At 38.8% G+C, this 19210-nt stretch overlaps 3 protein-coding genes and 2 pseudogenes across 3 annotated transcripts; 2 read left to right on the forward strand and 3 right to left on the reverse strand.

Moving 5' to 3' along the window:
- Positions 1–48: 48 nt before the first annotated feature.
- cacybp (calcyclin binding protein) lies at positions 49–4767 on the reverse strand. Its single transcript, XM_034613597.1, has 6 exons — positions 4629–4767; positions 3484–3694; positions 3274–3370; positions 3082–3181; positions 2534–2628; positions 49–2164 (listed from the first exon to the last, which is right to left on the reverse strand). Exons 1-6 carry the CDS (start codon positions 4644–4646, stop codon positions 2002–2004), a joined length of 684 nt encoding a protein of 227 aa, XP_034469488.1. The 5' UTR covers positions 4647–4767; the 3' UTR covers positions 49–2001.
- Positions 4768–4964: 197 nt separating this feature from the next.
- LOC117778353 lies at positions 4965–11224 on the forward strand (annotated as a pseudogene).
- LOC117778699 (calcyclin-binding protein-like) lies at positions 5444–7036 on the forward strand. Its single transcript, XM_034614449.1, has 2 exons — positions 5444–5603; positions 5973–7036. The coding sequence occupies exons 1-2, from the start codon at positions 5521–5523 to the stop codon at positions 6133–6135; spliced, it is 246 nt and encodes an 81-aa protein (XP_034470340.1). The 5' UTR covers positions 5444–5520; the 3' UTR covers positions 6136–7036.
- On the reverse strand, positions 11014–13328 carry LOC117778354 (annotated as a pseudogene).
- A 4009-nt stretch (positions 13329–17337) lies between these two features.
- On the reverse strand, positions 17338–18904 carry mrps14 (mitochondrial ribosomal protein S14). Its single transcript, XM_034614513.1, has 3 exons — positions 18768–18904; positions 18124–18288; positions 17338–17795 (listed from the first exon to the last, which is right to left on the reverse strand). Exons 1-3 carry the CDS (start codon positions 18879–18881, stop codon positions 17613–17615), a joined length of 462 nt encoding a protein of 153 aa, XP_034470404.1. The 5' UTR covers positions 18882–18904; the 3' UTR covers positions 17338–17612.
- Positions 18905–19210: the final 306 nt, after the last annotated feature.

A 19210-nucleotide genomic window follows, 5' to 3' on the forward strand; every position in this document is an offset into this window, starting at 1 on the left:
CATACTCTTTCATTGTTCCAGTTATTCTCATCATGGAAATGCCACGAGTATTGTTTATGTATCCTTTATTTAACCAGGAAGGTCCAATTGAGATGCAATATATTTATCTGCCAGAGACACCTGGTCAAAATGGGCCGCAATGGTGTAAAAGGTTTCAAATAAAAGCAGGGACAAATAACACATAGAATCATACTAAAACACAGCAAGTCTGTTAAAAACAAAGAACACACACAGAAGCATGAAAGGAATCAGTAGCTAAAATGAATTACAGAAAATTAAAGGCACAGATTATTAGAGAAGATAGATAGACATACTGTATGTTGCATATGAATTGTTTTGTTGTGATTTCAGTTGAGCAAACCTGATGTATAATTGCACAAGTTATAGTTATACTAACATGGGAATATTACAAGGTCATATTTAATACAACTACAAATTTATGTTCAATCAAAGTTTTTTTAGAGAAACATTTCAGATTATAGATTATAAATACATTGCAGTAAGTCTCAATTTATTTTGTAAAACTACAGACGCAGAAAATGCTAAAAATTTAAGTCCTACAAAATAAAAGCTCACATTTCTCAATAAAAAACTTTGATTGGACCTCTCCTGAACCAACGATAACTGCTGCCCCCTGGTGGAGGAGACATCTCAAAACCCCCGCACAACTTGAGGATATAGACTCCCTTTATACAATTGTGCTGTGACTGTTTTTAGAAACATGACAAGTCATTATCGATTAAAAGTTGCACTGGATCACAAACAGTCCTCTATGTGATCATAAGCAAGTTACTATATTGGTCAAAACTAGGATTGTTAAATGTATTCAAGTACGGGTAACAAGGGTTTTTAGTTTAGTTTTAACAATGAGTAAAGATTCAGCTCATGGAGACAGTCCTGAAACCAAAATGTAAAACTTCCAATCAGGCAGGCTTCTGTGAAGGCTTCACTAAATTCAACAGCTTCATGAGAGTAAATATATGTCCAATAAATGTAATCAAGTCTAATTTGACATCAAAATCACAAGACAAATGGAACAACGAGGAGTCAGTTCAAAAGTTATATTTGTCTGAACTGCATGAACAACCTGAGGGCGGGCAACAATACACATAAGACTGACATGAACAACCAAAGCAAAATATCAACTTAGTTAAAAAGTCAATTTGTACATATTCACAAACAGTGGAGACAAATCATGATGCAAAAAAGTTGAACCATGGAAATCATAGTAGGAAAATCATTACGTTACATTAAAGAATTGAAATGAATGTTTGGGTTTTACACAGTTTAACACGAGTAAAGCACATTACACTTTATACACACCCATGCAGTAATGTAGATTATTACACTGGGCTGTATGATCGGTACAGTCTTTGCAACTATCATCATGGTCCATTTATAGAATGACAAAAAAAAATCAAAAGGCTGATCTGAAGACTGATATGTCCTCTGGTCGTCTTCATTTAAGGAATGCGAGGGTGACTTAAGCAAATGTTCACGAGAAAACATCCTATACATCAGTTTAGCTACAACGAATCAGCACAGGACGATCAACAAGTGACTTAACAGAACAAGTCAACAATTTTTCCATTTCCCTGGTCCAGTTGAAATCATGTACAACTTACAAGATATTCATCTTGGGAAGAACATGGCTGCATTATGGTAGAAAAGACATGATGAATCGGTGTGAATTCTTGTTGTGTTTAGGCTTCTGCCTCATGATCAGCACTTTTGTGTTTGTACACAATTGTGTGATTATATTTATTAACAGCTTTATGATTTATGACTATTAGCAGCCTGGTTTTCAAAGCTGAGGCCATCCAGGGATTAAAAATTACTCATGTCTCCTTATTTATGAGCTGTATACCTAAATTCTACATATTGTGAAAGTGTGATTTATATACTGGGACGTCAGTTATACCGTTTGATATTCAAGTCATGTCCGCTGCAGCCCTGGAAGATCTCACTTATTTTCGCTTGCGGAATAGAAGTGGGTGCAGTTTACAGGTCCAGCGCGTCTTCTCCTCGGCTCTTCTTCTCTTGGGACTCTGACCAGGCTTTGTTGATGGTTCTCTTCATCTCGTCATCTCCGTCGGAGTATATCTTCTTCAGCATGCTCATCAGGCCGTCGCTGGGGTCTGCAGTCTCCTCCGTAGTGGGTTTTCTGTTGAGAAGCAATGAGGAAATGCAGAAGGGATGTATCCAAGTTTAGCTAAATTGTTTGGATTCTCAGTTTGCATGTGTGCACCCAAGTTACATGTATTCCCTGCCTAATACATAGTGGCAAATATAGTGCTGTTGAGTGATTGGATGTGAAAATTATCATTGTTTTAAGTGGATAGAAAGTTATGGTTCAGTTTATTCGTCATGTAACTACACCTACCAATGTGTCTTTGGCTGCAGCTGATGCATCTGCACACATTCATTAGATGAAATCAGTCACTTGAGCATGTGGTGGTCCTAACCTCAATTCAAATTCCACACTAATTTCTTCTTAATTAAAAGCTTAAATACATAGTTTAAGTTAGCTTACTCTTTCTCTTTAGTCTGCAGTTCCGCCTTCGTTAGGCACTCCCACTTCTTTGTTGTCTGCTTCTTGCACATGACCAGGACCATGTCTGTTTTTATCTATGGCAGGGAGGAAAAGTGGTTAAAGGCCTTCAGAGAGACAAAGACACTAGAATATTCTCTTCAGGAATTGTCTGAACCAAACCAATGGCAATATTCAGAATTAAAACTGAAACTAAATGCAGTTGACAAGAAAAGAGACAACAAGATGGCCATGTTGATTCAATCTGCCCAATAGTTGAGCTGTTAGATATTGTCTACTTTCTGCCCTCTAGTGGCTGAACAAATTTAAAACGAGTGCAAATGAATTCAAAATAGCCTCAGATGTGTTGTTGTGAAACGCTGAAATCTCTGGGAAAATATTATGGTTTTAAATTATTTATATCTTATAAGTTAATTGATCAACAACTGCAAGTCTCACTGCCTCAGTTTATACCAAGATCCAATAACTTGTCACTCTCTATCAAAATAACCATATAATCCCTTTAAAACACATTTATCTGTTTTCTTCACCTTTTTGCAGCTTTCCTTTTCATCGATTGGATATAACAGATTGACAATTTTCATTTGATGGTTTTTCCCATCAAGATCCTTCACCAGAACAGAAAATGACCTTCAACAGACAGAATTAGAATTGTGTTAAATATTATATGCTGATAATGTATGCTATGTACAATCATTGATACAGGCTGGTTATCATCTAACCTTTCTGTGAAGTTGACCTCCACATTTTCCGATGGGATTTTGTGCACATCCTTCAGTGTGAGGTAAATTTTTACATATTTATCTGACTGGTCCCAAGCTGTAAAGAAGAAGAAGAAAAATAGTGAACAACTTTCAAATACTTTGTGAACACACATACACATTTTCTAACAAATGACTGACAGCATCGGTGAGTGAACAATTGCAGCATACCATAGTTGTTGATCTTGACTGTGTACGCTGCTTTAGAGGCTGCAGATGGGTCTGCTTGTCTCCTGGCCTGCTGCTCCTTCTGTTGTTTTTTGACTGAAAGCTCCTTCTCCACCTTCTTCTGCTCCTGATTTAACAGCTCCTGCACTCGTTTCCTCTCTGATTTGTCCAAGAGTGACCCCATCTCCAGCAAGTCTGCCTCCAACTGGTTGATCTGCATTGGGGAAAGCATCGGACCAATGAGAAAAGCACATCCTGGAATTACAGTTCCAGTTCATTCTCAATGTCCACGGCCTATTTACAATTGCAAAAGACCAGATAAGATAGATTGTTAAAAGCTGAATAATTTAGTAGAAAAACAGCAAATCTGGATGTCACTGAATGGTTTGATGAATATGAAAATTAAATGGTTCATGTGCCATCACCTTCACAGTCACCATCTCTTAACTCAATCAAACACCTATGGTAATTGTTGAATGTGTTAAGTCCACCCCCACAATCAAAACACTAAATGAGACTGTCTTCTGAGAAGAGGTGTTTATTACTGATGATGATGATGTTCTGGTGGTATCTCAACACTAAAAGACACTATTTTGCTTTTACCTTTATTATCAGTATGTCATTGCCTCCTTGTAGTTGACAGACCATAGATCCCCCTGATCCTAAACGCCATCAACTGTCCCTCTGCATAGTTAGCTGATATACTTCAAGATCTCATCATATAACAGTTAAGACAAAAAACATATACGTCCAATCTCCTCACTTCAATTTTGCTGCCTCAATGACTGATGAGAAACGAGCTTCTACTTCGGCTAACGTTAGCGTGTTAGCATTACGTTGCTAGAACATTCTGACTCCAGTCAAAACTAGCGGTGTGCTGGCTAGCTAGCTAGCTAGCTGCTGACAAACACAACGTTGTGTCTCCATCTCTATCAAACCCGCGGGAGAACTGAATTTAAATAAATGTAGGCTACGTTCAGACTTCAGAGGATACGTATGAACATTATTTTACTTTGCTGGTTAGCAATGGCTAGTTATGTAAACTAGTGTTAATAATATGGCTTTAATTCAGCCACACCAGTTCATAATGCTAACCCTACTGTTGCTCTGTGTGTGTAAATGGAGATACATAAAAATATAAAACTAACCTGTTCAGTTAAATCCATTTTAGCTTCTGGGTTGTGTTAGCTTAGCACAAACACGCTCTTCACACTGCAGCGCCGTCGTTCTTCTTCTTCTTCTTCTTCTTCCTGATTGTTGGTGGTCGGAGAGCCTGTCTGTAAGTGCACGACCGCCACCTATCGGACTGAAGTGGTGACAAATATTTGTGTTATAGATCGTGTGTGTGTGTTTTTGTGTTATAGATTCTGTCAGTACATTTCCATAGATATGTTCCCTGCACTAATAGTTTGTTTTAATGGTGTAGTTCATTTGTGCATCGCTCCAGAGAACGAAGTTGCCCTGTGAACTTCAGTTAAGCCATAATGAAATGGGAGAAGTTAAAGCCTCCGGAGCCAGATGATCCCATGTGCTGCTGTGAGTGTGATATCTACCGATAAATGTGTTTTAAAGGGATTATATGGTTAATTTTGATAGAAAGTGACAAGTTATTGGATCTTGGTATAAACTGAGGAAGTGAGACTTGCATTTGTTGATCAATTAACTTATAAGACATAAATAAGCAGCATTAAATGATTTTAACTAATTAAGGCATTTAAAATCATAATATTTTCCCAGTGATTTCAGCCTTTCACAACAAAACATCTGAGGCTATTTTGAATTCATTTGCACTCGTTTTAAATTTGTTCAGCCACTTGAGGGCAGAAAGTAGACAATATCTAACAGCTCAACTATTGGGCAGATTGAATCAACATGGCCATCTTGTTGTCTCTTTTCTTGTCAACTGCATTTAGTTTCAGTTTTAATTCTGAATATTGCCATTGGTTTGGTTCAGACAATTCCTGAAGAGAATATTCTAGTGTCTTTGTCTCTCTGAAGGCCTTTAACCACTTTTCCTCCCTGCCATAGATAAAAACAGACATGGTCCTGGTCATGTGCAAGAAGCAGACAACAAAGAAGTGGGAGTGCCTAACGAAGGCGGAACTGCAGACTAAAGAGAAAGAGTAAGCTAACTTAAACTATGTATTTAAGCTTTTAATTAAGAAGAAATTAGTGTGGAATTTGAATTGAGGTTAGGACCACCACATGCTCAAGTGACTGATTTCATCTAATGAATGTGTGCAGATGCATCAGCTGCAGCCAAAGACACATTGGTAGGTGTAGTTACATGACGAATAAACTGAACCATAACTTTCTATCCACTTAAAACAATGATAATTTTCACATCCAATCACTCAACAGCACTATATTTGCCACTATGTATTAGGCAGGGAATACATGTAACTTGGGTGCACACATGCAAACTGAGAATCCAAACAATTTAGCTAAACTTGGATACATCCCTTCTGCATTTCCTCATTGCTTCTCAACAGAAAACCCACTACGGAGGAGACTGCAGACCCCAGCGACGGCCTGATGAGCATGCTGAAGAAGATATACTCCGACGGAGATGACGAGATGAAGAGAACCATCAACAAAGCCTGGTCAGAGTCCCAAGAGAAGAAGAGCCGAGGAGAAGACGCGCTGGACCTGTAAACTGCACCCACTTCTATTCCGCAAGCGAAAATAAGTGAGATCTTCCAGGGCTGCAGCGGACATGACTTGAATATCAAACGGTATAACTGACGTCCCAGTATATAAATCACACTTTCACAATATGTAGAATTTAGGTATACAGCTCATAAATAAGGAGACATGAGTAATTTTTAATCCCTGGATGGCCTCAGCTTTGAAAACCAGGCTGCTAATAGTCATAAATCATAAAGCTGTTAATAAATATAATCACACAATTGTGTACAAACACAAAAGTGCTGATCATGAGGCAGAAGCCTAAACACAACAAGAATTCACACCGATTCATCATGTCTTTTCTACCATAATGCAGCCATTTTCTTCCCAAGATGAATATCTTGTAAGTTGTACATGATTTCAACTGGACCAGGGAAATGGAAAAATTGTTGACTTGATCTGTTAAGTCACTTGTTGATCATCCTGTGCTGATTCGTTGTAGCTAAACTGATGTATAGGATGTTTTCTCGTGAACATTTGCTTAAGTCACCCTCGCATTCCTTAAATGAAGACGACCAGAGGACATATCAGTCTTCAGATCAGCCTTTTGATTTTTTTTTGTCATTCTATAAATGGACCATGATGATAGTTGCAAAGACTGTACCGATCATACAGCCCAGTGTAATAATCTACATTACTGCATGGGTGTGTATGAAGTGTAATGTGCTTTACTCGTGTTAAACTGTGTAAAACCCAAACATTCATTTCAATTCTTTAATGTAACGTAATGATTTTCCTACTATGATTTCCATGGTTCAACTTTTTTGCATCATGATTTGTCTCCGCTGTTTGTGAATATGTACAAATTGACTTTTTAACTAAGTTGATATTTTGCTTTGGTTGTTCATGTCAGTCTTATGTGTATTGTTGCCCGTTATCGTTGGTTCAGGAGAGGTCCAATCAAAGTTTTTTATTGAGAAATGTGAGCTTTTATTTTGTAGGACTTAAATTTTTAGCATTTTCTGCATCTGTAGTTTTACAAAATAAATTGAGACTTACTGCAATGTATTTATAATCTATAATCTGAAATGTTTCTCTAAAAAAACTTTGAACATAAAGTTTGTAGTTGTATTAAATATGACCTTATACCAGTACGGATGCTGCTGTGACTGAAGATCTGGACGAGGCCTTTAACAGGTTAGAAGAAGTATGACCTTTAATGAGACACAAAAGGGTCACAAGGTGATTTACAGACATCATATCCAATTTAGATGCAATTCTCAATATCATATTTTAGCCAGAATTGTTCCAAAAGCTAAAAAAGTACTTGTTAGAATAAAACCATGTAAATAACCATGCATGGTGATTATGACAGATGAGTGACGGCATCAGTTGCCGCAGGTCAGTTTACAGCATCACAGGAAACATTGCACATGGGAGATTTTTTGTGAACAAGCTCAGCTAAAATATCCTTTGGGATAATGGGGGTCACATATCTCTGACTCGGTTATTTTGGGCATCAAGGACTCAAAGGTTTTGGAATCCCTGCTTTAGTACAATAAACTTCAGGCCGAGTGAAGAAATGTCCCAGGGCCCCAGATCCTTCTGAGACTTCATGACTTCATGTTGCAATGTATTTAATCATAAATTCATTTTATTTTATCCATTTATTTATCTTTTTACAGTTTATTTAAAACCAAACACGTGTGACATCACACCAAAGCACAATATAAATTACAGGGTCTGACCCTTCTAATAAGAAAACAACATGTGATTTTTCCTCATATCATCTTATTAGTTTGATCAATGAAAGTGTATTAGCATCATTCCTAATTAAGTTTTTTTATTTTCAAGTGTTTGTAACTCTGCCTGAATGTGTGTGCTGCAGGTGGCTGAGACACAAACCCCCTCACAGCGGATGTCACTCTCCTGTTCTCGGGGCCCTGATTGACAACCTGGAGATCTCCACGATCCCGGCCCTGGTGCTGCTGCCTCTGCTGCTCCGGGCCGCAGCGCTGCACTACCTGCTGGGCATCATCATCCTGACAGCTCTGCCCAGCCTGGTCCTCTGGTACTACTACGCCACGCACCGCAAGAGGAGACGCACCCTCTTCTTCCTTACTCTGGCGCTGTTCTCTCTGGCCTACATGTATTACCTCTTCATCACAGAGATTCTACCGCGTGGGGACGTCAGCCATCTGCAGCTGTGCACTGTGACTGCTGGGATGATCTTCACTATCGGATCTCTCATTCACACCAAGAGAGGCCCAGGGTTTCACACCACCTCCTATCACAGCCAGAGTGAGGAGGTTAACAAGGACTCTACACATCTTAATGGATCCATCCAATCAGCGGCCTCCTCCTCCTCTCCTCCTGCCCTGACAGAAAAGTGGAGCAGATGCTCTGTGTGCAAAACAATGCGACCCCCGCGGGCCGGACACTGTCGAACCTGTGGATCCTGGGTCAAGCGTCTGGACCACCACTGTGTCTGGTGGGTTGGATTTGATATTATAACATCTTTATACTTCTTTGAATTGTACATTCACACCACATCATGAAAGTGAATATTGAATTATGACAGATTAGATAACTGCCCTGTAATTACACAACAACGTTCATGTCTTAAGCAAAGACTCCTACTGTACCCACTGGTTTCCTCAGGGCCGTGCACAGACATTTTTTGGAGCGGGGGCTCAAGTGAAAAACTCTTTGCATCCAAAGATTGATTTTTAAATGGAAACTGCTCCCAGCAAAAATGTCTTGAAATGTAAACTTGAACTAGAAAACTGGTAAACTGGGATCTGTCTCAGGCCAACCAAGAAGACAGGGTGTCTATTTGTTTGTGAGCTTTATCAGACACTTTCCTGAACTACACACTGCCAAGAACATTAAAGATGATGAAGTCAGTTTTATAAATCTCTTTATACCTCATGCACAGTTTCTGAATTGTTTCATTGTCTGCAATAGACTTACAACCTCAAAGACAAAAGAATTAAATGTATATAGGATGTCACTCTTCCTGTTTATTATTCACATGAAACTCAAGAACCAACCCCAATATACTGTGAGTATACTGAATCTATTACCACCAAACTAGAATAACCCACATGATAGTCTGACCAGGAAATATTCAATAGAATTTCAAATGTAAACTTTATATGGGTTGTTTGACTTACGCACTAAAGGCTAAAAGTATTGATGAGCAGAATACCCAAGCAGCTTATGGAAACCAACAGAAGATGTACGCAACCATCTATTTTCAGTTAGTACCATATCCTGCACCTTAATTTTCTAGTCAATGCATCACACCAGATAAATAAATACCCTTATATATATATACTCTTTTGTATTGAAATAACAAGCATTTTATAATGTATACTGTACTTTTTGGAATATATACATTTTGGACTGGGAATCTCTTACCACCAAACTAGAATAACCCACATGTCTGACCATAATAGTCTTTCAAATGTAAACTTCAAATACTACATCTACTGAGTTATTTTAAATACAGCAGGTATATGGAGCCAACATATCCAGGTCAGCTTGGGTCTCACAGATCTTTGTCTTGTCTTGTTGTGTTTGTGTGTTTGTGTTGAGGTGTTGCCGGACCAGCTGTGTCGGACAGGCAAACCCCCACAGTTTCAACTGCTGACTCTTCTCTCGGTGTTCATGCTGACCTCTCTGTATGGGATCAGTTTGGTGCTTTGCAGCATCTGTCCTCGGCAGTATGTCATGACGGCTCTCTTCTACTGCCCCGGTGTCTACAGTCAGTCCAGGTACAGCACTCTATACATCATAAATACATGTTTATGTATCATATCTTCTGTCTCATCCCAACTTTTTTTACTTTTTGTTACTTAATGTTTTAGTTACTTTTCGTTACTTTTCGTTACTTTTTGTTACTTTTAGTTACTTTTAGTTACTTTACGTTACGTTACTTTTAGTTACTTTTCGTTACTTTTAGTTACTTTACGTTACTTTACTTTACTTTTAGTTACTTTTAGTTACTTAACGTTTTCGTTACTTTTAGTTACTTTTGGTTAGTTTACGTTACGTTACTTTTAGTTACTTTTCGTTACTTTACGTGACTTTACTTTACTTTTAGTTACTTTTGTAATTTTAGTTACTTTTGTACTTTTAGTTACGTTACTTTTAGTTACGTTACTTTTAGTTACTTTAAGTTACTTTAAGTTACTTTTAGTTACTTTACGTTACTTTACGTTACTTTTAGTTACTTCAATTTAAATAAGTTGTCAAAAATGTCCAAATAGAATCTTCTTTTAACTGTTTACCACAATCAAATACTGATGACTCTAATACATCAATGTAAAGTAAAGTACATTTTTGTGTTTATATTAAAAGTAACGAAAAGTAAAAAAAGTTGGGATGAGACAGAAGATATGATACATAAACATGTATTTATGATGTATAGAGTGCTGTACCTGGACTGGCTGTAGACACCGGGGCAGTAGAAGAGAGCCGTCATGACATACTGCCGAGGACAGATGCTGCAAAGCACCAAACTGATCCCATACAGAGGCAGCAACACCAAGAGGGTCAGCAGGAAACTGCGGTGGGTTGCCTGTCCTGTCCACAGCTGTTTATCCTGCAACACCTCAACACAAACACACAAACACAACACAGACCCACAAGACAAAGATCTGTGAGACCCAAGCTGACCTGGATATGTTGGCTCCATATACCTGCTGTATTTAAAATAACTCAGTAGATGTAGTATTTGAAGTTTACATTTGAAAGACTATTGAATATTTCCTGGTCAGACTATCATGTGGGTTATTCTAGTTTGGTGGTAATAGATTCCCAGTCCAAAATGTATATATTCCAAAAAGTACAGTATACATTATAAAATGCTTGTTATTTCAATACAAAAGAGGATATATGTTAGGGTATTTATTTATCTGGTGTGATGCATTGACTAGAAAATGAAGGTGCAGGATATGGTACTAACTGAAAATAGATGGTTGCGTACATCTTCTGTTGGTTTCCATAAGCTGCTTGGGTATTCTGCTCATCAATACCTTTAGCCTTTAGTGCGTAAGTCAAACAACCCTCTAAATTCCCCAGTGAGGTATTGATTCTTTTATCAGATTAGCTGGAGATGTAACTGGTCTTTTTGGACACTAGGGTTATCAGATTGGCAGAACAGAGCAGTAATCTTGCCCATTTATGAGAAACCACCCGGTCTGGTGAATATTCATGATGAAACAGAGAGAGACAAAAAAAGGGACAGGGACAGTAAAGAGAGACAATCACAATTCCATTGCTTTGGTTTGACGTGGCCCATTCATCACTCCTAGCCTTCCTGTCCAAAGTCGTCTGTGAATTTTTTCAGTTTGTCCAGATCTTGATTGTTGACTGTTGGCTTTATGCTGGTCAGAGACCTCTGCATGTCAGACTGAAAAGAGGAAGAAATGATATGGTAATAAAGTAGTGGCTCTAATATGCATTTATATCTCAGACTTTTATTTCCTTACCATGCATACTATAGGTTCCAATAGCTTCTCCCTGGGGACATCCATCCACGACATTTCAATTGCGTTGCGATCACCAGATGAACAAGGAGTCAAGAGGTCGTCCACAATAGCGTTGGGGTCTGTCCTGGATGGGCCTCGTACCTAATTTACATCATAAACATAAAGGAAACTTTAACAACTATAACTCTAATACATCACAGTGAAGCACAGAAGTGTGTGAAATAAAACACATACCCGTTTGAAGTGGGTTGCTGACTGGACCTTTCGAACTGGCTGCATTAGAGCATCTCTGACGATGACACTTATGTCTGCTCCAGAGTATCCTTCTGTCTTCTTGCCCAGAGTGACAAAGTCAGAATCACTGAGGCTGCTGGGAGTCGATCCCAGGTGGAGCTTGGACATGAAAGAGCGGGCGTGCTCTTCAGGCAGCGGGATGTAGATCCTTTTCTCAAATCTGAGAGAGGCGTATTAGTGCAAAGTCAGCACAGGCGAATGACAACATGTTTAGAAAATACTTTTTACAGACTAATAACAATAACCTTCTTCTGATGGCTGAGTCTAGGGTCCACGGGATGTTTGTTGCCCCGAGTACCAGCACTCCGTCATTGTTATTCCCCACACCTGTAAAATAACAAATCCAGGGTAGGACATACTTGAGAGTGGATTTGGATCACAGCAAAAATGTAATATTTCAATGCATTTACAGTCATTCTCAACACAGCTTTAGATAACACAGCCTCTAAAATAAAGATAAATAAATATATAAATAAACAAATATATCATCTCAGGTTTCTTTTAAACAGGACCATTCAGCATGCAACTCGAAGAGAATATCAGAAGTTACAAATAGTTGTTTTTTATCTCAGCAGACTTACCCTGCATCTGAACCAGAAATTCTGTCTTAATACGCCGAGTGGCCTCACTCTCGTTCTCGCTTCTTGATCCACACAGCGAGTCAATCTCATCGATGAAGATGATGGAAGGCTTGTGTTCCCTCGCAAGGGTAAAAAGATTCTTCACCAATCTGTGAAGTAGAATGGAAGCTTTCAGGACATGAAATCGGAGCATACGGTCTAAGATGCAGCATATTCTTAAGCTTGACCCATACTTCTGTGAATTGCTGCTAAAAATGACTCACTTTTCACTCTCTCCGAGCCATTTAGAGACGAGGTCAGACGAGGAGATGGAGAAGAACGTTGAGTTGTTTGCCTCCGTGGCAACAGCTTTAGCCAGATAGGACTTGCCTGTGCCTGGAGGTCCAAAGAGCAAGATCCCTCTCCATGGAGTTCTCTTTCCTGTTATTCAAACAGAGGTTATGGAGTATCTGGCACAACTATTCCATATAATATAGAAAAATGTTTTCATTTGGAGCAATGTTAAGGTGGTTTTCCCATTGAATAAGATTTAATACCAGTGAAAAGGTATGGGAATTTGATTGGAAGAATAACGGCTTCTTTCAGTGCCTCCTTGGCTCCTTCTAAACCAGCGATACAGCGATACAACGAAGTTGAAGATACTCCTTCAACTTCTCGGCTCTGTCCAAGAATTCAGCACACTTCGCCCGGATGCAACTTTATCACCATGTGCTTCATCTGTTGGAAAAAAAGCATTTAAAGTTACACAATAATTATTTCAGGCAGTATTGGACACGCAAATGATTACAGACTTGCAAAAAAATTAGGTGAAAAACGACCCATACAGTATGTATTCACTACCGAACATCTACCATAAATTTCACAAGGCTGGTTAGGACCTAGACCTTGTTCCACAGGGTCAAGCTGGAGTTGTGGGTGTGTCCTGTAATCTAGCTCTCCTAAATGAGGAAGACTCCTTTGATGACATAGTACATGTCATAGAAGATTAAAGGAGCCTGTGAAAACACAGTTTCCTCTATACCAAGGGTGTCAAACTCATTTTAGTTAAGGGGCCACATACTGCCCACTTTGATCTCAAGTGGGCCAGACCAGTAAAATCATAGCATAATAACGCATACATAACGACAATATTTCTCTATGTTTAAATCATTGGTGAAGGTTTTTGGATGATAAACCCTATTTTAAGGTCTTTCTACAATAAACTAGAAACATAAAGACCAAAAACTCAGACATCAGCCCACTGTTTATCTGCCTGGGCTCTCCTCTGCAGATTCCCTCGCTTCGTGACGTCAAACGCGTCACAAAGCGAGCAGCGAGCGCTTCTGCCTCCGGAGCAGACATCGCATTTACGCTGTTTTTGAAGCAATTACTGGATCGATTAAAAAAATTACAAAACGTTTGTACTCATAAACCTCCATATTCTTAAGAGACATTCTGATTCACAAGTGTAAATCGCTACTCTTACTCTTTACTTGTTTTACAGTCTATGGCATGCTCTTACTGATACAGTGCGACCCCCAGTGGACTGATTAGGAATAGCAGCTACTTTTATAGAAATGCAATTTATGTCTTTCTGTAATTTTCACACTTAGCAAAGTCATCCGGCGGGCCGAGCTGGACCCCCTGGCGGGCCGTATGTTTGACACCCCTGCTCTATACCATACATTTCACACGGCTGCTTTTGCACATCTGATGCATGTTGTATTACATAGAGTACAATGGTATGTAAGTACTAGTGAGAAAGAGAAATATGTACAATACTAACTAGCTGTTAGTTAGCTAGTTTCTTTTCTGGCTAGCTAACCATAGCTGGATCAACAAAATAAAACTCGAAATATAACAGTATATACTAAATAGACTGATTGATATGCATTTGAAAATATGCTTTTGATTTTCTTTATCCAGAGTGTTAGTTTGGCAGGTCACAATCATTTCAGACTTACAGTTGAATTCGTCATAAAGATGCTGCCTACAGATGAGGAAGATGAGGAGGCAATTGTTGGTCTTGATTCTGAGTCGGTAATGATGCTTAGGACCTAGACCTTGTTCCACAGGGTCAAGCTGGAGTTGTGGGTGTGTCCTGTAATCTAGCTCTCCTAAATGAGGAAGACTCCTTTGATGACATAGAACATGTATAGCCTGTATAGCGCCCCTACGTGTCAAATGACGCTTCACGCGCGCACCGTCAAATGACGCTTCACGCGCGCACCTGGGACTTGTAGTTCTCACGCCAGGAGACTCTCCCTGATCATAGCGGCACTCGAAAGCACATTGACAACAACTCCCACAATGCAACGTTCCGATACCTTATTATTCGTCGAATCCGTCTCAGTTAGCAGCTCGCCCCTGAGCTTCACTGTCTTGAGTTTAACTTTATACATATATTTATTTGCCCTGATCACAGTAACGAGGAAGATGATGAGTTTCTCCTCATCTACAAATGATGAATGTAAATTTATATACAGGTAAATTCAAAAATAAAAATATATTCACAAATGAAAAAAAAATTAAATTCCTTGTGTTCGTGAAGGAGATGGAAAAAATATATTTCAACAATTTCTTCTTTAGAAAACAAAAAAGCAGCCAAAACTATTTTTTGTATCTATTATGATAATATCATTTGTTTGTCTTTATATAAATGTTGTTTTGCCTGTTTGTGTATTTTTAAAAATCCAATAACTTTGATTGATACTAAATTTGATTGATCTTGCATTGAAAATATAATAGGGTTCTATAGTCCACATATTTTGTATGTTTGTACATTGGTAAATAAAGTGAAAAACGCCACACCTGCCCAACCAGTCACCAGGTGTCAACTGGTAAGATAAAGTCCAATAAATATCTATTTTATCTAAGTGTGAAACCTTTATCAAATGACCACTCTGCTTTTCTTGACATAACTATAACCTTTATTTACATGATGGAAATGAAAAAGAGAAAATCGTATGCACCTCTTCACAAAGAAAAGACTGAAGAGTTGGCTATAAATTCAGACATTTACAGTAAAATAAGAGTTGTTTCCCATCAAGTTTGCACACCTTATGAGCTAAAGAGTACAGCTGTGAACAATCTCTAAAAGAGCTTATATGAAATGTGCAAGTATTATACATTTCTTAGTTGTAGTGACAAAGCACTCATATAAGCAGTATGACCAATTTAGAAATAAACCTAAATTAAACAACAACAAAAAAAGCATTCGCAGCTTTTCAGGAAGGCACATGGTGCACACTGCCACATGGCTACACATACTCCATGCTTGGAGATGCGTTCCTGTTTTTAAGTGTATGAGATAATGACGTCATCACCTGAGCTTCAACATCTCAGGCATTTTAAATCGAAATTTGCAATGTGACTTAATCATAATTTAAGGCTTAGTTTGTATTATGGATAATTAGCAAAGCCTGTGGACAGGGAGGGAAAAGAACAAACCATGAGCTCAGGGACAAAGTAATTCAAAGCTATCGACTCTGTAAGGAACAAAAGTAACTAAAAAGTAACTAAAAGTACGAAAGTAACTAAAAAGTAACTAAAAGTACGAAAGTAACTAAAAAGTAACTAAAAGTACAAAAGTAACTAAAAAGTAACTAGAAGTACAAAAGTAACTAAAAAGTAACTAAAAGTACGAAAGTAACTAAAAAGTAACTAAAAGGTAACTAAAAGTACGAAAGTAACTAAAAAGTAACTAAAAGTACAAAAGTAACTAAAAAGTAACTGAAAGGACGAAAGTAACTAAAAAGTAACTAAAAGTACAAAAGTAACTAAAAAGTAACTAAAAGTACAAAAGATGATTTCTGTGTAGATGTCATCAGGCCGGGACTCTTGTCTTACATGTCTAGTTTGGACTCGATTGGACCAAATATGTCCGAGATACAGAACCTCATGTTTTGATGGCGTGTCATCAGAATGCTACACCACGCCACGGTCACACCGTGTCATGAAATCAAATATACAGAGTCAGTTTATATCTCCACCTTGTTTAGATGACATTCCCAGAAGTTGAAGTTGATCTGATGAAAGCCCTACGACAAGTTCGTCAAAGTAAAAATGGCCACTAAAGTCAAAATGGCGGGCTTCCTGTTTGGTCTAGCATATCTATCCAAGAGACATTTTTGTTTGTCATGAAAAGACACATGCCCCTATCGATTTTTGTAGATGTCAGCCAATCGTAGTGCCGGGGCTGCCCTTTAGGGGGCGCTAGTCAGTTATTTTGCCACGCCCATTCCTGAAAACCATCTGAATATCTTAAGGGAGGGGCTGTTGCTACACAAATGTAGTTTGAGGGAGGTTGAACCTCGAACACCGAAGTTACAGCAATTTCGTGTGTCACGGCGAGTTGATGAACTTTGATGCCACGCCACTATTATGGCGATTGACGAAAAGTCACAGTAATCTTATGCCTACATTATCAATGTCTTGAGACCCGTTTGATACAGTTTGACATGGTTGCGTTCAGTAGATGAGGAGGAATTCCCTGCAAACTTTGGTAACAATTTGAGCATGTCTAGGCCCTGAAAAAGCCCCAAAAGGGAAATACAAATCCTTCGAAATACAATAGGGCCTCCCACCGGAGGTGCTCGGGCCCTAATAACTATGATTGCACAATTACAGCACTAATAATTTTGGGTGATGCCTGCTGGTGGAGGAAAAGGTGGGTTGTCCATTTTTTTACTTCTAACACTGGAGAGATTTATAATCTCTGTATCAACTTCTACAATGTACAATAAAGACACTTGAAAAAGTGAGCCATGTGCAACAATATTTATTCTCCATTGTACTTTCAGCATACAGTAAGTTACATGGAGATTTTCTCTTAAATATGTTTTTTTTGTTTTTTCACATTTAAAAAAGGAGCCATAAGGAAACAAACAATCTACAGAAATGGACTATTCACGTCCTCTTCAGCACAAAATACTGAAAACAAGCTGCAGTGCTCTCAGAAGATTCCCTTTGAACACCTTCCAGGCTTTTGTGGGTGGTGGTGGAACTGTTTTACTATTGTCAATACCTGTAAAGACTCCAGACAATAAAAGCCCAAATCAAGTCAGTATTGAGTGCTGACGTCCTGCTGATCACAACCACATATCCACTTGTTTTTTATGGTCCAATCTGAACAGTGTCCAACGGCTCCTGATCACCACCTTGCCCTCAGAACCCCAGACATCTGGTTGTGATCAGCTAGATGACGGAAGACGATCCGGCTCAGTCGCCATCTCCGCTTCACTCCGCGGGGCCTGGAGGTCATCACGCACCTGTTGCGTATTCTCACGGGGCAGCTGTCTCTGGGCAGTGCTGCAATTTCTTTATCTGCTACCTCCTGCAAAGGTTTGTGACAATTAGCGAAATATAGCCATTTTGAGATGTGCAACAATATTTTCAATTGACCAATGACACATAAACTTGGTAGGATTTCATCTCACATTAATGATGAAATACACCAAAAATCTTCAATAAGACCTTATAATTATCCATAGTATGTTTCAGATGTGACAAAGCCAGGATGAGGATTGTAACAAAATGATAAACAACAACATTGCCACTTGAAGGTAAAAAACAAACTAGAAGTGCTAATACATTATCACAACAAAGTTACACAGATGTTTTTCCTCGAATCCTACATGACTTGTTTGGTGTGTTACTCTTACCTGAAGCTCTTTGGGTAGGATGGTGTTCTTCCTCAGTGCGTTGATACGTAGCCTCTCGTCAGCATAGTCGAAGGCCATCTGCCTCCTCTTGACGTCCCTCAGCATCCTCCAGTTAACATAGTAGCCCCTCACCTGCTCCAGCGCCCCCCAGCAGCTCCGCAGGGCCTGCAAACATTGTTCCAGCAGTTGTTATGGAATGACAGCTAATATCATGTGAGTGAAAAGCTAAAGAAATTCATGACAAGCTTGGTTACAGGCTGTTCTGGAAGTAATATGAGCCTTTATTATAGGAAGAAGAGCAAGATCATCTTGGTTCACCTGCACTACCATATGTAGTATGGACAGATGCGTTGAAGTGACAGTTCGCTCCACATGTGTTTTAAATGCGGATTTAAGCTGCCACATACACAACCCGAGACAATAGCTCAGATTTCGATCCCCTACTGTAAACGAACAGGTAGTTCTTTACTTAACGATATATACAGGATTCTCTGAGCATTAGCTGCGAAGCTAACGTCTGACAGCTACTGAGGCCACTGGCACCGAGTTCCTGTCGCTTTTTTTCTGTTGCAGCTATGCGATGACACCTAAATAAATAAAAGCACAATACACTATAAAATAGCATGTTATATGGAGGAGGTTACCTGCTGTGGAGCGAAAACACTGGAACCCAGGGCACTTAACCCTGAACATGCTATTCTCTGGGCCGCCATGTTGGATTTGATTTGTTGTGCAAAACCACCAAGAGGAGAAAACATCGCCTCCTGCTGACCTGGAGGGTGAAATGAGAGGCTCAGTCAGATCACTCAGTCATTTATTCAGATAGAAAACATTCTACAATTATTCTATTTCACAAGGTCATACCATAGTTGTAAGCTATTCTACTTTTATTGTATTATTTTACACAGTTTATCTATTTTATTTGTATATTGTTCCTCCTTCAACTTATTTTAAACTCTTTTCTGATTTTAAATTGTTTCAAAATGTATTTTGTCACTGTGTTATTTTTGAATACCCCTGTAAATCACCTTGAAATTATGTGCATGAAACGCACTTAATAGATAAAACTGACATGCCCTGCAATGAA

The sequence above is a fragment of the Hippoglossus hippoglossus genome, chromosome 17 (genome assembly GCF_009819705.1).
Source record: "Hippoglossus hippoglossus isolate fHipHip1 chromosome 17, fHipHip1.pri, whole genome shotgun sequence".
In the NCBI taxonomy this organism is placed as follows: domain Eukaryota; kingdom Metazoa; phylum Chordata; class Actinopteri; order Pleuronectiformes; family Pleuronectidae; genus Hippoglossus; species Hippoglossus hippoglossus.